The sequence below is a fragment of the Lytechinus pictus genome, chromosome 7, assembly GCF_037042905.1.
Source record: "Lytechinus pictus isolate F3 Inbred chromosome 7, Lp3.0, whole genome shotgun sequence".
Lineage (NCBI taxonomy): Eukaryota > Metazoa > Echinodermata > Echinoidea > Temnopleuroida > Toxopneustidae > Lytechinus > Lytechinus pictus.
Window position 1 is genome coordinate 35,273,845 of NC_087251.1, and position 21,247 is coordinate 35,295,091.

A 21,247-nucleotide genomic window follows, 5' to 3' on the forward strand; every position below is an offset into this window, starting at 1 on the left:
CCAGGGAAAATCGAGGCCGCTACGCACGGGCGCCTAAGAAGGCAGCGTACGGTGAAATTCACATGTTGGCGGCTTTATCTATCGTTAGTTTTTATTAAAAAACATATTTATTAGCAACATTATTTCAAAAGCCACCCAAATATTAACGATTGAAATGTATTCTTTTGAATCCTTCGAGCGATAATTCTAAATATCCCTTACTTTCCAAAAAATCGTCCTCCAGAGATACATATGTCAAATCTCACAATATTTCACTCTGAATTTGCTGTTCTTCACATGGCACTGCAGCCTCAGGATGAATTTAACACTTGTAATTGTAAATGAGAAAAAGATCGGGGTGATCATTTAGAATAATATATTTTTTGAAAGAATTAATAAAAAAGTTGCAGTTTTTTTATATGATTGACTAAAATATATCTATTTTAAATTAATTTTTTTAATGAGAAAAATGGGTCATTTAAAGCGATATTTTAATTTATTTTTCAACTAAGAACCATAACAAAATATATATGATATGAAAGAGGGTAAAAATCTCTTTTATAATCATGCATATTCATATTTTGTAAGGGAACGATGGTTGTGATTGGCTCAGATTTCATGAGACCAAAAAAGGATCCAGCAATCAGCGCGAAGTTTGACGAAATGGAAAATTAATGGCGGCGCCCATAAGATTTCCGGGTTGCACGTACGTGAACTACGAGTAAGACACTTGACAGTCCAACATTACGTTGGCCTAGACCCTAATCTCACCAATGTGACATGACAGTAAATGTCAGAAACTTTTAAATAAATCCCCAGAAACGACGGTTATTCCTGTCTACAGTGCTAGACCTATCGCTATGCATTGCTTGCCAACTACGCCTAAACTTAGATCTAATCCTGACCTAGACATCTATGTAAAAAAGTTAGATCTAACTAAGTTAGATCTACTTCTTTTAATTTTAGGTCCATCTGTTTGTTCGGAGGAGTTTTTATTTTATACATTTTGGGGAGTTTGTTTAGATCTAGGTTTCTACAAAACAGGCCTAAAGTAAAACCTAGACCAACAGCTCAGTCTAGACTGGGGCCTAGATTTATATAAAAATTTAGTTAAGATCTAGGCGGCCTAGCCTAGTATGGCTATGCTTTCTTTTATTCATTCCAGATTCTATTTCTAGCCTAGTCGGTAGCCCTAACGTTGGCTGATCTAGTCAGACTAGTCTACTGTTTGATCTAGAATCTCTAACGTAGGCCTAGATATAGACTAAATGACTAAGACTAAAAGTTAGACCCTATCTAGATCTAGAAGTAGAATTATATCAATCTAAGTAATAGGTCGAGATCTAGAGTAGAGACTTGTAGACTCTATCAAAACAGGCCTATAGATTCTAGTTCTAAAAAATAGTAAATGTAGGCTAGTCTAGATCTATTCATCTAACATTAGGCCTGAAAAAGGAAGTAAGCTAGGGATATATAGCATTGGATTATTTCTAGGACTGACGGATCTTGATCTTTGGCTTAAATCTAAAGCTAGGGGCTGTAGTTTGAGATCTAGAGGTCTAGCCCCCCCCCCCCCCACCCTAAAATTAAAAACGATAACTAAGCCCACAGCTACATGTAGTTTTCTATGTAGCCAAACAAAAGTTAGGATTGACCACTGTCTTAATCTTATTTTGGCGTATGATATGTTGTTACCTTGGCAACACGATTTCTGATACAAACAAAAATATTCTCGCACATTTTCAACTCAAGACTGATGTGTGTCAAATTTCATGAGCATTGGTTGGAAAGAGATGAAGGAATTCAAACTACAAGATTTTCACCTTATTTGCGTTAAATAATATGTTGTTACCATGGCAACACGATTTTTGATACAGGCAAAAATATGTCTTAGACATCTTCAACTCAAGACTAATGTGTATGCCAAATTTTTAGGAGAATAGACCAGTTGAAAACTGATAAAGTAATTCAATCACAAGATTTTCATTTATTTTTGGTATTTTATTTGTTACCATGGCAACACATTTTGTTATATAGGCATGAAATATGTTTTGCACATTTTCACATCAAGACTAATGTTTGTGCCACATTTCATGAAAATTGGTTAAAAACTAGAGAAATAGTTGGAACAGCGAGATTTATACATAATTTTGCCATAATATACCGTTACCATGGCAACACATTTTCCGACTCATGCAAAAATGTGTCTTGCACATCTTTTCCTCAAATCCAATGTGTGAGCCAACTTTCATGAGAATTGGTATAAAACTAATGAAGTATTTTAAGCGGCAAAATTTGGGCCATAATATATTGTTACCATGGCAACACAATATCTGAAAAAGAAAAAAGAGAATAAAATCTTCCACCTCCTTACCTTAAGACTAATGTGTGTTCCAAATTTCATGAAAATCGGTTTAAAAATGAGGTAGGAGCTCGAAATGCAATATAGGTATAAATTCTAAAATTTTGTTGGCTGAAATTGCCTTGAAACTACAACAATTAAGACAGCTCACAACTGTCTTAAAGTTAGGGCTAAATTCTTAGCCATGTTGTATTTATGAAATACAGAATCTGCAGTTTTAAGAAAAGTTACTTAGCCATTCATCCTATATCTGTCTTAGTTGCGCAAAACCTCTTAGCCAAATTCTAAGACAAAATTCTTAGCCAATTCTTTATGGAATACGCGTTTTGGCTAAGAATTTTTATCTTAGACAGAAAATAAGACAAAATGCTTAGATTTTTTACTTAAGCATACTTATCTCGTTTATGGAATACGGGCCCAGATCACTAAAACCCCCATTCCACAGACAACAAGACCTCTGAAAGATTGCCCTAAGAACAAGAAACTTGCTTGATCTTTAAAAGGTCCTTAAATCAACTTTCAAAGATCTCCGAGGTCTTTCACGATTCCTGATGGATCTTTCAGTAGTCTTCATGGTCCTTATGAGTCCCAAAACTTTTTGAACGGTTCAAAACAGTCTTTCAGCGGTCTTTCAGCAAAAAAAGTATTTTGGTTGTCTTTTAGTGGTCTTTCTGTGTTCTTTCGAAGTTCTTTTCGTGTTTCCATGTCTCTCAAGATTTTTGCGGAGATCACTGTTAGACTCGTGAGAGATCATTGTAAGATCTCTGAAAGACCATTGAAAGATAACAACAGGACTTGCCTTAGTCCAGTAAGACAAAAAGTATCTTTGAGGAGTCTTTCTGAGCCATTCCACAGAGATGACAAATTTCAGTGATCTTGGAGACTGATGTAAGACCTTGCCAATTATTGGACTTTCAAAGGTCCTTCAAAGGTCTCTCCTAGGTGGAATGGGAGCCTAATATAAATTTAAAATGATAGAGGCCCTAAAACTGAGCCTTGTGGAATCTCTAGAAGAGGCTGACTTTATATTAGATTTGCCACCTCTTATTTCGTGCATTTTCCCTAAAACATTCATATACTCAATTCTAGTCCCACGGACGTGATGGAAAATATGCCTAAAGCAGGAGAAGGCCTATAATAACAGAATAATGATAATAATAATACATTGTATTTATATAGCGCTTAATACATGATGTTTCTAAGCGCTTAACAAAACGATTAAATAGCATACATTAATATAATTGAACATTTAACAAACAAGAAAGGAAATGTACAGTGTAAAGTATTATCATATTACAAATTACAAATTAGGTAATAAAACGGCCTACTCAAGTTGGGAAATACAAAAAAATGATAATAATAAAAGCAATGATGTTAATTAAATAGTTCGAATACAATAAGTAAAGCAAAATGAATTATTAGAAATACAATGACATATGAATTATGTTCGAATAATGAAGCAGTGCAATAGCTATACTTCAACAAAAAATAAAGGAATAATCTTTTGATATTGACAAGATTAAACTTAAAACTTAAAGGAAGAATTGTAAAGGTAAGTTTTGAGGGAAGCTTTGAATGATTCGAATGTCACCACTCGTCTCGGGAAATACAAACAGGTATTAAATAAGTCTGTAGATTTGTTTAATGATTATGAACTAGGTAAAATCAATTACCATCTTTATTACTCTTTGGAGAAATATTACATTATGCCTGGTGAATTTGATCAAAACAAACAAACAAACACATTTCGATAATTCACAATGGTTCCATACAACATTAAGGTTCACCTTTAAACAAATATTTGGTTTCACAAAGATTAAAATGATTCAAACATATGACCTTAGGAATTCGTTGCAATTTCTTTGTATAGAAAAGAAAATATAAAATACAATTTTTTTGAAGTATGATGCAATTCTTGATACACTAACAGCAGTATTAAAGAGTCACATTTGCGATGAATACGTACAGGTTAGCAGTCTGTGGATGATTTAATATCATTTTTTTAGCTGTTGGCATGACATCGATCTTGTCAAGCTCATCGTGGGCTACGACGTCTTCAAGGGGTGGTCGAATAAACCCACTAGCAGTGCCGAGGAAGATTTCCTCCAGTCATTGATCATGCAGACAAAACTGGTTCCACAAATGGCGGCCTAGTATCACAGGCTTACCAATGAATGAGACTGTGGGAAGGGGTATTACGGTTTCTGTTAGTTCTTCTTTTACATAACTATACTATATTCGATTTATCTTTCAGTCAAGAAAATATAACAACAAAAACAAAATACTTCTTAAATTGTTTTCTCTCTCCAAAAAAAAATTCACAACAAAAATCACAATCAATGTGGTATACATACTTCATACCCAATCCACTGATACGTAGAAAACTGAATATTCCATGTTGGGGGGGGGGGGGTTATGACAGAAGTAATCATTATTTGTCCTACGTCGCATTTACAGTACGGTAGTAAAACTCATTCGTCGCATTTGGACAAAATAACAATATTGACAACTTTTCGAAAATCCTAACATGTATATAGAACAAATGAGCATTCAAGTTACAATTCAGGGTAAAATGTTTACATGTAAATGCTTCCATCCTTTCAGCAGCAATTGCATGTGTATAATATAGATTGAATGATAAGCCAGTTCAACTTACGTTTATCTCGTCGAAACAATAGTGTAAAAACCTTGCAGAACAAGCGTTGGCGTGGTCCTTGTAGTGACTTGGTTCTGACGGCTATTAAACGGAAAAACATTAGATTCTGACAAGAAATCTCCATAGCCTTTTTACCTCACTTCCCACTACACCACGCCCTGGACTCACTTGTCCTGCACTCACACGTACGGCCTTTCCTGTACACGGCTTTTAGCATTCTGCCTACGTGGCGCGAATAATGCTCACCCTGACGTAGCGACAGCGAATCATTGTACGCATGGACGCATCGCATTCCAATACTAGTGTCCTGATTAAACGCACGCAGCGGCGAACTTTGACAACGGGGCATCCCTCAATTATATGGGAAGGTCATTCCAAAGCTTTGGAGCATCAACACTAAATGCTCGGTTCCCATACCTTGTCCGAGCTCTGGGTCCTTGGGCCAGTTGCAGATGAATATGTGTGGAAGATCGGAGTCGTATGGAGGTTGTTGGGATCCTGGGTGAGAGAAGGTCGGTGATATAAGAAGGGGCTTGACCATGTTGGGTTTTGTAAGTTAGAATCAAGATTTTGAAGATGATACGTGCAGAGACAGGAAGCCAGTGAAGAGAACGGAGGATAGGGGTGATGTTGTCGTGCTTTCTGGAACGCGTTACAAGCCGAACAGCCGTGTTCTGGATACGTTGGAGAGGTTGGATAAGAGAGTCTGGTAAACCGCAAAATAAGCTATTGCAGTAGTCCAAATTTTATGACACGAATGCATGAACTAATCGTTCAGTTGCACTTTGGTTCAGATACTTTCTTATTTTCCCTATCCTTGAAATTCCCAAAGCTGCTGCTCGAGACTTAGAACGGATGTGGTCAGCCATGGTGAGATTCTTATCAAGCATCACACCAAGATCACGGGAGACTTTATTACATCTGACGGACGTTACATCTCCAATCTGCAGTACGGGGAGATCCCGAGCACCTCTGAACCTGGAGAAGACATGTAGAACCTCAGTTTTAGAGTCATTAAATTGGAGATTGCTCCGTAGTGACTAGTCCTTAACATCTGCTATACATTGCTGTAACTTGTGGAGGCCAACATCATGTTCGTCAGGTCTGTTGACAGCATACAACTGAATGCAAAGTAAAATAAAAATGTTGATATTAAGGTTAGAGATGTTAAGAAAAAGAAGGTATGCGTACGTTTTTATTCTATAACTAATTTTTTTTTTTTCGGATACGTGTAGTGCCATTGCCCTGGAAAATGGATGTTGATTAAAGCAATGCGGCCATGACATTTCATCATTTAGCGTATCGTGAATCTCAAACAGTCATTAAAGTTATTATGGAGAAGGATTAGTCGATTCCCACCTTACATTTCCAACTTTGATAGTTCAATATTCCCATACTGCCATCTTGTCTGTTGCAAGATGAAATAGATTATTGAATGTTCTTGACGCATTTCAAAACTCACATTTTCAGTCTATTCGGTAAGGAGACGGGTCTCAACTTTGGCACTTGGACTCTCTACTGTTATCCACAGATGATTGTATGTATTTTACTCATATGGGTTTGGCTCCAGTTCATGTATCTACCAAGGAACAGGTTGGTATAAGATATCATCTATCTTATCGTTTACACAATAAAGCACGTAACCGGGGGTGGGGTTGGCTTCTGCCCTCCATAAAAAAAGGATATACAACATTTTTCACGTGACAATCAGATTTATGTCTGTTTGTTTTGCTTTTTGCATGGTCAGCCCACCACTGTCGGCTCAGCACCCTCCTCCCGCTTTAAAAACGCAATTTTATCCTTTAAATTGACATCCATGGCTATTCCACATTGTACCTTGTTGATGTTTCATAAAGCTGTTCGTATAGTAAGACCACGACTGGTGATCCTTTCTTGTACATGGTATACCGTACACTAAAATGTTCATTGGTGATGGTTAGGCGCGTAAGAAAGGTTCACCAGTCATTCTTTAAGTGCTCTTACAGCTGTGGACACATCTCGTCGCACTTGCACGTGCCTGCAGTCTACGTGCAAAAACATGGGCGAAAATCGGGAAATTCGTACGTCACGTACGTGGTGAGTACCGACTCGGTAAGGATTTTGGAGTGCGCAGACTCACGACGCAGAACTTTTAGTGCATAGGGAACTTTTGCTGAGTGCGGGCTACGTTCGAGCTACGGATTTGCCCCACGTGCGCGCACGCACGCCCTCGGTACTGCCAAAGCACGCTTCCATCTGAAGAGGAGCCAAAAGGCCCCAATATTGCACCACAAGAAGGAATAGTTAGCATCCACGATGGCCATGAGCACCACAGAGCAGAATCGCTTATAAGTATTTTTTAATAGAGCGATCAACTGTTCTTGGGCTTCTTGATTGCGATATGCTTTCCGTCAATCGCCTCATAATAGTGGTTAAAATTCCATCTACATATAGTTCCGAACTGATCGGCAACTGCCTTCCACTCGTCCTGTGTGGAGGGCATGGTGAGCTTCTTATATTCCTTGTATAGGGCGGTGCAAACTTCCGGTACGAACATGGATATACTGTTGTGTGCCACCCGGAAGTCATACGCAAGGGATCTGTAACTGTTTCCCGTTGCCAAAAAGCGAAGGGTGATGGCGAGCTTCAGGCCAGGCTCCAAGGCGCGGCGACTCCTGAAACATTCTAAGTATCCACACCATCGATATATAGTCAATATGTGTAATCAATCATAAAGACAATTCCTTCATTGTGTTGAAGGAAAGGCAATCTCCCCTCCCCATATGGAGAATATAAGTTTTAATTGACATTATAATTGAAGTAGGTAGTTTTGCCAATATACCTTTTATTGATTAACCTTTTTAAAAGTACATGGAACAAAAAAGGAATTAGCAGTAGCGAATGAAATAATGGTTTATAACACGTCAAGCATATTTGCCATCCAAATTATCAATGTTTATAAAGGTAGCTTTAGGCTATGGTTAAGTTGTGCAGATTTTTTTACTTTTGTCATGGAAATATGATGGAATTCCTATATGGCTGACCGATCCAGTTGTATTAACATGTGGCTAGACTATTGAGACTAAGACAAAGAATAAATTTTATTCCTTGTAGCACCATTCAAAAGGTTGCATAATAAGCCATATCTAAGGAATAGATAATGTACATATGTAGATAAATATCATGCATTCCGAAAATTCTTTAAATCAAATAAAAAGGCTAAACCAAGCGTTTATTTTGGCAGAAATTAAGACACATACCTTTTGGTGATCCGAGGGGTTACCCGAAGTAGGAGCTTAACTTAAACCTTGCGTAGTCGTACGAGTGACGTGCGTTGACGTTTTTGCTCCCTGCGTTAAGCCCCTTTCACAATTGACGTACGACCATTTGCGACCTTTTGGTCGTGCGACAGGCTGCAACAGGCATCAATCGCTAGTCATCTCATATAATTGCACAGAGGCTTTCACAGTTGCAACAGCTGTCGTACAACAAAAACAACCAGTAAACCCCGTTGCAAGAGTAAGTCGCATATGCTCTTATTGTGCTCGTGCGATCACATGCGAGTGTTGCACGAGGGATTGCGAGTGAAACGGTCGCATACATGCGAATGAAATGGTAGTGCAATGTTGTAAGCCGTTGCGATCGGACTTGCAACAGTCTTATGGCCAATATTATTATCGCAACCAGTCGCAAGACAGGTCTCTGTACATGTAGGTCGCTTGTACATGTGCAAGTGTTGCACGACCTCCAGTCAAGTAAATGCGACTACTTAGTTGTGCCACCTCTCGCACCAAGTCGTACAACGTTGTACAACACTCGCACGATGATCGCCCGACCGATGGTACGACCCCGGGTATGGCCTGATGCGAGTGAATCGATCGTATTTGATCGCGTTCGGATTTTGAACATGTTCAAAGTTCAGATGTGACCAGCCACGACCACCTCGAGCTCGTGCGACCGTCTACAACGACTGCGAGTGCTCGCAAGACACCAAGGGATCGATCGTGCAACAACAAGAAAAAACTGTTGCAGGCGGTCGTAAACTGGTCGGACGTCAATTGTGAAAGGGGCTGAACGGTCGCATACATGCGAATGCAACGGTAGTGGAATGTAGTAAGCCGTAATTTCGATCGGTCTTGCAACAGTCTCATATTATCGCACCCAGTCGCAAGACTGGTCTCTGTAGGTCTCCAGCACATGTGCAAGTGTTGTACGACCTCCAGTCGACTAAATGCGACTATACTTAGTTGTGCCACCTCTCGCACCAAGTCGTACAACGTTGAACAACACTCACACGATGATCGCCCGACCGATGGTACGATCTGTTGCGAGTGAATCAATCGTATTTGATCGCGTTTGGATTTTGAACATGTTCAAAGTTCAGATGCGACCAGTCACGATCACCTCCGACCACCTCGAGTTTGTGCGATCGTCTACAACGACTGCGAGTGCTCGCAAGACACCAAGGGATCGATCGTGCAACAACAAGAAAAAACTGTTGCAGGTGGTCGTAAACAGGTCGTACGTCAATTGTGAAAGGGGCTTTAGCAACGTACGGCCAAAAAAAGGAAGGCGGCTTGTGGCCAAGGCGTAACTGACAAACAGCATCATGAAATAGCCACAGGGTTCCTCATGCAGATTGAATTGCAATCGTATATAGGAAATGATATTTCATCAACCAGTTTTAATATTCACAAATTTGGTGTGATGTGAACTTCATTCCTTTGGCCTGTATATGAACTTAAGATCGTGCCGGCGATATGAAGAATAAAACATGTGCAATGCGTCATGTTTCCCGAGACCACAGTATCTAAACATGAAAGAAGTACAGAAAACTGCCATCGGTTGGGGATGAAAAATTAATTGATGTTAAAACTTCTAATATCCTTAACAATTATTTGGGGCGAGCTTTCTGCCAAGAGAAAGTCTCAAGGCTTGAGGAACGCAACAGGAGTGCATGAAAGCTCTCCCGAAACAATTGTTGAGGTTGATAAAAGTTTAAAAATTATTTAATGAGTGCAGTAGATTAGTAGGAACTCTATCAAACCAGTATTTTTATGATTAAGAATCAGCTGAAATTCACCTTCCTCAGACTTCGACAGATCTGTTGGCGTTTATTTTACTCAAGCGAAGAATGCAAATCCGAGGTAAAATTGTTTGAAGCGTTGGACTTTGGGCGTTCATGCTGTTATAATTAATATCGTAATGTTTCTTTGTATGGTTATTTTTTCCCATTTATTTCTTGGGTATCTGATTAAACATTATTTATATTGATTAGTTTCAGATGTAAGAGTAACAGAGAGCGCACCTCCAAAGCCAAAAAGATTAGAAAAGTAATACAGCGAGCATATGACGATCTTGGTCCTGTAAGGTATGTTAGGGCTGTTTTTTGTTATACATATTATATTCTATATTCCTTTAATAGTCTATATTCTATAATCTGTATTCTATATTTTATATTCTACATTATGTGTTCTATATTCTATTATTTACATTCATTATTCTATATTCTATTTTCTATATTCTCTATTGGATTTCTATATTCTATATTTATATTTTACATTTTCAGTTTCAGTTTTCAGTTTTATTTTTTCTCATTTCCAACAAAACAGTATACAAAATCCATCATAAATACATTTATAACAATTGAAATGTATAAAGAAACATGTAACACAATATATATATTTATCTAAATTATACATTTGAAACTTAATATGGATCATTAAATATTTATACATTCTATGTTATATTCTCTATTCCTTTCTATATTCTATATTTTTTATTCTGTATTCATATCTTATCTATAGTCTTTATTCTTTTGAAGTTTTCTATATTCTATTTTCTATATTCTACATGCGTTATTTTGTATTCTATATCTATATTTTAGATTTTTGTTCTGCACTCTGTATGCTATATTCGATGTTTTATATTCTTTAATCTGCATTCTATATTCTATGTTCTACGTTCTATATTCTAGATCTGATTGTTATACAGCATTTTTTTTCAATAGGTCTACATATAAGAATTTACAAGCATAAACTGTCTTGCTTCATGCATAAAGATTAGAAAATACAACAACGTATAAAAGGCCATGGAACACATTATCAAAATATTTATAAATAGAATGGCAACCATGCATAAGCAATTGTCGCATGGCCAGTCAATGCATCCGGAAAATTTGCCTTGCGTCCGGTAATTACTTATGCATTGCAAATTTACCGGATGCATGGCTAGCCATACGTCGGTAATTACTTATGCAAGGTTGTAAAAAATATATTTTTGCCAAAAAATTTCACCATTCTAAAAACAAATAATGCACAGGATTGCTCGTGCATTGGTAGGACTAGTGAGAATGCGGTAACTATGGAATCTAGTCTAAACCCACTCGGCCGCGCCTCATGGTTTTAATAGTTTCATAGTTACCTTATTCTTACAAAACCTACCAATGCACTCACATCTGTGCATCATTTGTGTGACATCTTATATTTATTACACTTTATAATCCAAATTTTAACATTCTTTATTCTATTTTGTATTAGGAAAAAAAAATAAACTGCCTACCTTCATGCCCAAGGGGCATACACCATCACGTCACGGGTATCAGAGATAATCTTATTTCATTGAATCTACTATTTTCTCTTTTTTTTTCATTTTCATAATTTAATACAAGATTTGCAGAATGGGCTATCTTAGCACACTTCGTGATCATTGTAGCAGTCTGGATCACCCAAGATCCCAAGGTATTTCCTGGCTGGGCGTCTCTCTTTCCTCCTGGGTGAGCAAAACAAAATGTATTACCACTACACTTTACCACTGGCGTACAGTTGGGGTGGGGTTGGACTCTTGGAGCCATATGGACGCCCTCCCCATATACACAAAAAAAAAGAGAGAAAAGTTTCATGATGAAGAAAAAAGAGAAAAGGAAAGAAAGTTATAAGGACAAATGTTGAAATATGATACTTCTTGATATTATCACAAATTCAGATTTTTACAGTAATAAAAATCATATTTTTGCTCGCTCGCCCATACGCCATGTTGGCCAATAACACCAGTGATGTGTGCATTGTTCATATCATGAACACACACTTTTAAAATATTTAAACATTAAGAAACCCATACAAGCAGAACCCCTAGTTATGGCCTTGATTGAACTCGTAAAGTGAATAATCGGCTATCATGTCTATGATGGCTGTACAGTATACAAATGATGCATGGGTTAGAGTGGGTCGGTAGGAACTGTGTGCACAAGGTAACTTTGGCATGGTTTAGACCATAATGCCAAAGTTACCGAGTGCACACAGTTCCACTGACCCACGATAAAACCTGTGCATCATTTTTTTTATAGAATGGGGCTTTTATTTAAGAAAAAGCCCAAAATTAAAAAAAAAATTACCGGACGCATGAAATTATTTACCGCACGCATGATTTTTTTTACCGGACGCATGATTTTTTTTTTAACCGGACGCATTATTTTTTTACAGGACGCATGAAATAATTTTTTTTAAATTGATATTAAAAGTATAAAAAAAAAATTAAATTAAAAATAAGATTTTTTTTCCTTAAAATTTATTTATTTTTCTAATTTTTTGAAAAAAAATTAGGAAAAAAAAGAAAAAAAAAATTGCTTTTCATATGCAGCCAGTAAAAATTATTGCATAGCTCTCAACCAATCAGATTACAGGGATTTTCTCATCCATTCTATAATAGTGCATACTATGCATCAGGAAAGCGTTATTTCATATTTCATTGAATCTTGTAGAGCCACATTGTCAAAATGAATGCCGTCAGTGACGTGAAAACATCGTAGTAGAAATATTGCACAACTATGTTTTATAACGAAATGCTGTCATGTAATATAATTTTTTATTTGTGTTTTTAATCTTTCAGCGTCAAAAGTTCAGCGCCGACCATATTGATCGCCATTTCTCTTTTTTGTTTCCCATCCGAGCGACCTCTACGTCTGATAAGAATCAGAGATCAGCAAATGCGTGGTAAGCCAACAAAATTTATTTATTCTCGACTAGATATTGGCAGTTGTAGTACTTTTGTGGAAAAAAGTGAACACCTTTCTTTTTTTTTTCTTTTTTTTTCATTTTGGACCTAAAATTGAAAATATATATCTGATAGCCCGGGCGGAAGATTTATTTATAGAAGGACATGTGTTAACCCTAATTAAACTGGGGGGGGGGGACATCGCCCTGGGAAGCGGGGGTGCTGGGGGTGCCCAAAATTTTCCTTTGGGGTGCTGCGTGTGTTATTTTCCATAGGCAGCACCCTCTGGAAATCTAGTAGGTATAACGAATGACAGAAATTTAATGAAAATGAACTACCTTTTGTAGGACCCCCCCCCCCCCCGCTTCAGAATTTTCCTACACAGTGCTTGAATCTACCCTTTTGCAGATTGGAATATCAAAAATTTTCCGCTTGCGCTTCGCGCTCGCATTATTTCTTTTTTTTTATATTAGAACTAACGTATTTAGAATGCCCTATTCTAGGTCTAAATCTAAACACGTGCACGCATGTTTATTCAGATACGCAGTTTTTTTTTTTCAAAACGTATTTAAAAAATAAAGTTTAAGATCAGAATATCAAAATTTTTGTGCAAGCGCTTTGCGCTCACATTATAAATGTAAGAAGATACCCAATTACCCATCCTTTCCTGATTTACAAAACATGAATACAGTGTCCCGTTTTCGGTCTGAAATCTCAATTTTGTTTCCGCTCGCGCTTCGCGCTCGCATCAATTGTATATTGTATAATTATATACCTATCCTGTTCATGAGTAGAAAAGTGCTTAGAGAGTCCCGTTTTTAGGTCTGAAATTTAAATTTTGTTTGCGCTCGCATTATATAATTATATACATATCCTGTTCAGGATTATAAAATGCTTAGAATGTCCCGTTTTAGGTCTGAAATCTCAATTTTGTTTCCGCTCGCGCTTCGCGCTCATATCTTGTTCAGGATTAGAAATGCCAAGAATGTCCTGTTTGTAGGTCTGAAATCTCAATTTCGTTTCCGCTCGCGCTTCGCGCTCGCATCAATTTGTACAGTTATATACCTATCCTGTTAATGATTACAAAAAGTGCTTCACACTCGTACTGTTTGATTGTTGAAATATGTATCGTCTTCATGGGTTACTGCATACAGTCCTTATAACAGGTCCCTTTTCGATCAGGCCATGAACGTTAAATATATCTGATCGTCCTCGCAGTTATTATTTGTTACATACGCATCTTGTTCAGGATCACAAACATTGCCCAAACTGTTCAATTTTCAGGAAAAAATACATGAAATTTCCCAAAATTCCTGTGCCTGTGCGTATATATATATACAGTGCGTCCCACAAAAAACGAAACCGAGATTTATCGATGATTTATCATAACTTAATCGCAAATAAAATAGACAAATGACCTACCATTTTAAAGCTTAGAATCTCCTCTTTCATCTGAAATTACTTAGATTATTTCTCATTCACGCATGAGTGAGCAAAAAAATTTGAAAAGGGGATACCAAAAAGTCACTTGGCGGGCCGTATCTGGGTTTTAAAAAGAAAACCACATGTTTAAAATGTTCAATATCTGCTCTTTAATTTGATACCTCAATTACAGAAAATGGTCAAGAAATAACAAAGTTCTGGTTATTTGAAATAAGGCTTGAATTTCAATAATTTCATAAAATGAAGAGGTTTTACAGGCAAGCGTTCAAACTCACTCGACATTCCGTTTTGTTGACGATCAGCCATGCATTAAGTCTTTTGTTACCGTGCGATAGCTTCTGTGGGAAACCGGTGAAAACACGTTTATTTAATGAAATTATGGAAATACAAGCATTGTTTCGAGGGATCATAACATTTTTACTACTTGACCATTTTCTGTGATTTAGGTATCAAAGAAAAGAGAAAATATTGAACTTTTTAGTCATGTGATTTTCTTTTTGAAATTCAGATACCCCCCGCCAAATGAGTTTTTGGCATCCTTTCTTCGAATTGTTTTTCTCAATCATGCGTGAATGAGGAATAATCTAAGTAATACCAGATGAAAGAGGAGATTCTAAGCTTTACATTGGTAGGTCATTTGTCTATTTTATTTATGATTAGGTTATGATAAATCATCGCTAAATTTCGGTTTCGTTTTTTCTGGGACGCACTGTATATATGTATAACAACAATGGGAATCTCAATTGTGTCCCCCACCACCTTTTAGGAAAGATTTCAGCCCATGTCAGCACCCCCACTGAAACAATCGTTCCCAGGGCCCGGAAGGGGGGGGGGTCAATTTGACCCCCTCGACAAATTTCGCCGCTACGCCGCTGCGCAAAATATTTTGACCGCTCGCTGAATTTATACTTTCAAACCTTTTGCATCTTTTGAGACCAAATTTGCGACGCCCGGGTACGCGGTTCCGGAATTATGCAATATTTCGTAAGCGCATGTCGGTCCCTAAATTGCTCAAAAACGTCATTGCGTGTACAAAGTCAATGCAAATTGTGTTCTTCAACCCAAAATCATAAATGAATGATTATTTTTACTGTTGCTGGTTTAGATGGATTTATTTTATGTTATTTATGATAGCAAAAGGGTTCTCGATAAAAATCATCGAAAAAAAAAAAAAGGTTTGAAAAAACAAAGAATTACATAAGAACAAAAAATAAACAATAAGATACATAGGAAAACTAATTATTTTCGATAATTTTTTGTGAATTTTGTTATAAAAACGAAAAATTCATATGTTCACCAAAAATTGCATTCTACTAGCTATATAAAGTGAGTTCAAGGCCAAAACATACACAAAATACCAAAATTATGGCAAATTTCATACGTTTATTTGCATAATTATTTAATAAAAAATATAAGCAATTGATTTTTTGAAAATTTTACTATACAATCTTGTAGTTTTCATCCGGCTCTACGCGCATGCAAATTTTCGCGGCGATCGCGCAATCAAGAGCCGAGATCTGAGGGGGGTCAAATTGACCCCACTCGTATATGTTGGTCTGAAATAGCCCAATTAAGATATGGTTAAGTTATGGAGATTTCGCCTACATATCTATTGTTAATTTCATTATTTTTTCAAGTCTTTTTGATCGGAGGGAGGGGGGGGGGGCAAGACAAACTAAAGGTGACACTATTTTCTTCTCAAATAAATAATATAGGTGTCATAGCATAACTCTCCTTTTAAGGGGGGTGGGGATACATTTTTTCTTCCCTTCCCCTTATTTCTCTCCTTTTTATTTCTTCACTTCTTTACATTCGTAGGGGGTGGTTGACCCTGTCCCCTCCCCATTTGATATCGCCATATTGCATATGCAATTTGAATGCTCAAGCAAATGAGCTCTAGGCTCAAATTTGTAAATCTAGGATCTTTTCTTTTCATTTAATGAATTAAACAGATTCAGCCCATGGTCATCTAGGAAGTATCGTATCAAACGGTGCAAGTGCAAGTGTGGCTGGCGTTGATAGTGACAATGACGATGGTGACGATGGGCGTGAAAGTCGCCCCAAAATAGCCAAAGTGAAGTGCATCCCCGCACTAATCAACTGGGATATCGTACACGAGAAGATACCATGGGGTGTGCTCATTGTTGTAGGCGGAGGATTCGCCCTAGCAGATGGATGTGTAGTGAGTAAAAAAATGGCGATCCCCAGACACAGGGGCGGCGCTTCGGGGATAAGGGGGGGGGGGGGGCAGGGAGCGCAGCCATCCCTGTGAATTTTCAAGTAGTGAGAAATAAGGTAAATGAGATTTTTTTAAAAGAAAACAAAGGAGAAAGAAGACGGGAGAAAAGGCGTGTCGAAAAAGAGAGATCTGGGTCGTGTATTACCCGGAGACTTGTATTTGTAACCCTGTTATTCAATTAAGAAGAAAACTATTACGTCACATTTAGGTCGCCTTGCTCTTGCCCCTGTCAAAAAACATTGGCGCCGCCCCTGATCCCTTGACTATCAGTTCGTGTCATATTTATGAGGGTTTCATATAGGTTTGAACAATAAGAATTTTTTTACCGATGCATTGTGCGTGTTTATTGGAAAGTTTTGATTGGTGTTAATATTTCATTCTAGTTTCAACGAGTAATGTAAAAGAAAAAGATCAACAAGGCTGGATATGTCTGCAATGAAATTCCGTAAATATTTATTTGTTTTTGAATAAATATCGGTTGTCCCATTTAAATTCTACCATCTTCACCTCTCCAATTTTTGGGGCAGAAGTTGCTTGTTCTTCTGTCTTTTTTGATGTGTATGAAAATATTGTTTGAGAAAAAAGCTTTTATTTGATAATGTGTTTGTGATAAACAACCTTCATGTGGAACATCTTTGGACATAAAATGCATTTTGAAAATGTTATTACTCTGATATTTTAGCATCGGTTTATGCATATTAAGTTAGAAAAAAATCAGGCTTAAGGCGTTCTTTTTCACCCCCTCCCTTTTTTTTCCTTTAATCATCTCTCTTATCCCCCCTCCCCCTCTTTTACTGGTCTGATTTTCTAGGAATCTGGTCTATCATTATGGTTAGCCGAACAGTTTGAGATCTTTTACGGGATACCTCCACTTGCAGTGGCTTTCATCACAGCCATTATAATCTCAGTCCTAACAGAGCTTACTGCTAATGTTGTCACCACGACCATATTTCTACCTATTGTTGCAGAGATGGCAAGTTTGATCGATTTTTGTCAATTAATTTTATAATTTTTCTTCATGATTTCCTTTTCTACGGAAGCTTTAAAGTGCCATCGACTTGTCTAGAGGTCAAGATGCGTTCATCGCCAAGTCGACTTATGAAAAGTAATATGTCAAAAGAGCGAGATATGTTATCTCGCGAAATCGACATATATATGAAAAGTTTCATGTCAATATAGCGACATACGGTAACTCCCCGTGTAAAATAGTAAAGGCACGCATATGGCCGCGTTGTGGCCCAGTGGAATAGTCTTCGGACTTTGAAACAGAGGGTCGTGGGTTCAAATCCCAGCAATGGCGTAGTTTCCTTCAGCAAGAAATTTATCTGCATTGTGCTGCACTCGACCCGGGTTAGGTAAATGGGCATCTGGTAATTTTGATGCGCACACGCATTTTAAGGAATTTAAAATTCCTTGAAATGCGTGTGCACTGTAAATAGGTCTAATTACTATACCGCCAAGCTACAGCCAGGGTAATATCCAAGTCATTCGGAAGTGCATCATAATGTGATATGCGCTATGCAAAATTTGTTTGATATTTTTATTAGTTGTATCATTACTTGTATTATTATTTGTATTATTATTGTCATCTCGCAATGACTCTCATCGCACGCTTCTGGTAGTAAAAAATATTCTATTTACCAGATAATGTGAACAACTGGCCCAAATTACGTTACCATACGATAAGTGTAGCAATATTAATGAGTTATAAATAAGTAACAATGCACTTGAGGGTATAACAAAATTCACTCTGCTCATAATGCCAATGACTCTAGCAATCTTAGAGCATATACTATCAATATGGTTTGACCACGTTAGTTTTTCGTCAATAATCAGACCTTAAAACTGTATGCAATTTATCCTAGTAATAATATTACATATAGCAGAATTTGTTATATTAATAACAATAAATTAATATCATATGTTATATTTGAAGTGGTAAAATGCATATATTTTATTTTATCTAGGTTAACCCGTAAACCATTAACCTTAAACTAATCAAAAACCTTACTGATTTCTATGTTCATCTTATGCATTAGTAACATTAAATCATCTGCAAATATTATATATGAGAGTACTTCCGAGACAGTAGGAGGATCATTAATGTATATTAGAAAAAATAGGGGCCCGAGAATCGAACCTTGCGGAATTCCACATGAAATTCGAAGTTCACTTGAGTGGACACCATTGTAATTTACAAACTGTCTTCTGTTTTTCAAGCATTCTTTAATTTGGCTTGCCTTTGTGTCGGCTTGCCTCCTATCAAATTGGTCCTCATCTTTGTGTTAACTTGTAGACCTAATTTTCTGGGCCTAATTATATGATTAAAGACATTGTGGTGCTCATCAATATAAAGATAACATTTTGTACCTCTTTTCGGTATCGACAGGCCGTCGCAATGAGGATAAATCCGTTATATCTGATGCTCACTACGACTATATGTGCCTCTTTCGCCTTCATGCTTCCTGTAGCTACCCCGCCCAATGCCATAGCATTCGCCAACAAGGAAATCAAAGTCATTGATATGGTAAGACCTTTAGGACTCGTTACAAATTGATTAGATATTATATCCTACATAGAGTAAATCCTGTATAGTGATTGGTTCAAGTAGCATCATGTGACCTAATATATTTCAACTATGATGTTGCGTGACGTCAGACCTCGATATATTATAGATATATTGACTGCGATGAGAGGCATGGTTATTTCCATAGGCTCGAGGGGACCTCACAACTTGCTATGACCCCAAGGCGCTTGCGCCGCGGGGTCATAGCAAGTTGTAGGTACCCGAGAGCCTATGGAAATAACCATGCCTCGAATATTAAAGCAGTCAATATATGTTTTATATGCCGAATTAAGTTTAACTTATCTTAAGCATAATATTTGAATTAGGCCTAGATCTATACAAAAAAAAAGGAAATGCCTTACCTGTCATTGTCAATGTCATGTGATCCTGTCATCTCAAAAGCATTCAATTACTCTTACGTTGGGGGTCATATTTAGAAGAAAACAGTTTAACAATAGTAGACCTTGAAAAGTTTATCCAGGCGACTAACTTTAAAACTCAATTTCAATCCAAAATGTAGTCTTTTATTAAAGTAGAACTCCTTAACACCAAAGTTACAAAGTCAAAGATCCAGTTTTCTTTTCAAACACGCGAACAGTAACATTTTATGAACCGAATTTCACCAAATTTTAACCATGCCCGTTGTTAAGGGGCGGATCAGGGGGCAACGGGCAGAAATCTTGTGAACTATGCCCGTTGCCCTTGGAAACCACCTTAGTTTGTTGTTTTGCAGGCATGGTCAAATACATGACCCAACTTTTGACCAATCAGAGGAATGGATTATTCGACATTTTTAAAGAGAGGTATATAATTTTGGATATATCGAGGTCTCACGTCATTATTTCGCAAAACTGGATATCTAGCTAAACTCTCGGGCGCACCGGCCAGCGCACTCTCTCTCCCGGGCAAGTCCAGCGATGCGTCGGCGCAGGCACTAATCTGCGTTCCGCTGAGCGCGGTGGCTCGGAGAAAAGTAGTTTGTCTTTGGGCCCTTATGATGCCATAAGCCCCTTTCACAATTGACGTACGACCGATTGATGTGAGGTATAGACCAATTCGAACTCAGAGCAATGTAATATAGCAGCCATAGCTCGGGGCTTCCAATGGGCTGTCCGCCAATCTGCAATGAGCTAGGTGCGCGTATGTATACGCGTATGTACATATCCTTCTGTTTGAATGAGCAAATAAATTAAACCTGCACCATTACAGGTTTATGTAACAATTAGCTATCTATGATTAAACCACAACCTTAGAAGAGTTTAATTTAAACCCGAATTCAGTATACACCGGGGCCTAATTGTTGAGGGAGGAATGCCCTTTACCCTATTTTCTCTAGGTTTAATTTTTGCCTATATTTTCTATATATATATGGCCTATATGCATGTATTATCGCACTCAGTCGCAGACTGGTCTCTATAGGTCGCTAGCACATGTGCAAGTGTTGTACGACCTCCAGTCGACTAAATGCGACTACTTAATTGTGCCACCTCTCGCATCATATCGTACAACGTTGAACAACACTCACACGATGATCGCCCGACCGATGGTACGATCTGATGCGAGTGAATCGATCGTATTTGATCGCGTTTGGATTTTGAACATATCAAAGTTCAGATGCGACCAGTCACGACCACCTCGAGTTCGTGCGATCGTCTACAAGTGCTCGCAAGACACCAAGACATCGATTGTGCAACAACAAGAAAAAACTGTTGCAGGCGGTCGTAAATTGGTCGTACTTCAATTGTGAAAAGGGCTTAACCGATTGCATAGTAGTGAGTGTCCACGTGAGGCAATACGATCGCTCGTACGATTAAATGAATCCATTGAGACTGGTCGTTCTATTCGTATGAGCTGATGTGAGTGAATCGATCGCATTTGACCGTGTTTGGATTTTTGAACATTTTCAAAGTTCAGTTTCAGTTCAGTTCAGTTTGGTTTATTTTCATTTCAACTCAAGTCAATTTCACAATAAAAGAAATCATTACAAAGATATAAATGATACAGTTTGACAATATGACATTGTACACATGC

The 21,247-nt window shown here is 37.6% G+C and overlaps 1 protein-coding gene across 1 annotated transcript in view; it reads left to right on the top strand.

Annotated features, from left to right (window-relative positions):
* The window catches only part of LOC129265788 (Na(+)/citrate cotransporter-like), a 38,370-nt gene that overhangs the window by 13,179 nt on the left and 3,944 nt on the right, over positions 1–21,247 (top strand). Inside the window, exons 6-13 of the mRNA XM_064101488.1 lie at positions 5,830–5,988; positions 6,468–6,590; positions 10,255–10,347; positions 11,647–11,751; positions 12,864–12,967; positions 16,364–16,593; positions 17,462–17,623; positions 19,040–19,177. Of these exons, the coding sequence (XP_063957558.1) occupies positions 5,830–5,988; positions 6,468–6,590; positions 10,255–10,347; positions 11,647–11,751; positions 12,864–12,967; positions 16,364–16,593; positions 17,462–17,623; positions 19,040–19,177 (1,114 nt within the window). The remainder of the gene's footprint in view (positions 1–5,829; positions 5,989–6,467; positions 6,591–10,254; positions 10,348–11,646; positions 11,752–12,863; positions 12,968–16,363; positions 16,594–17,461; positions 17,624–19,039; positions 19,178–21,247) is intronic.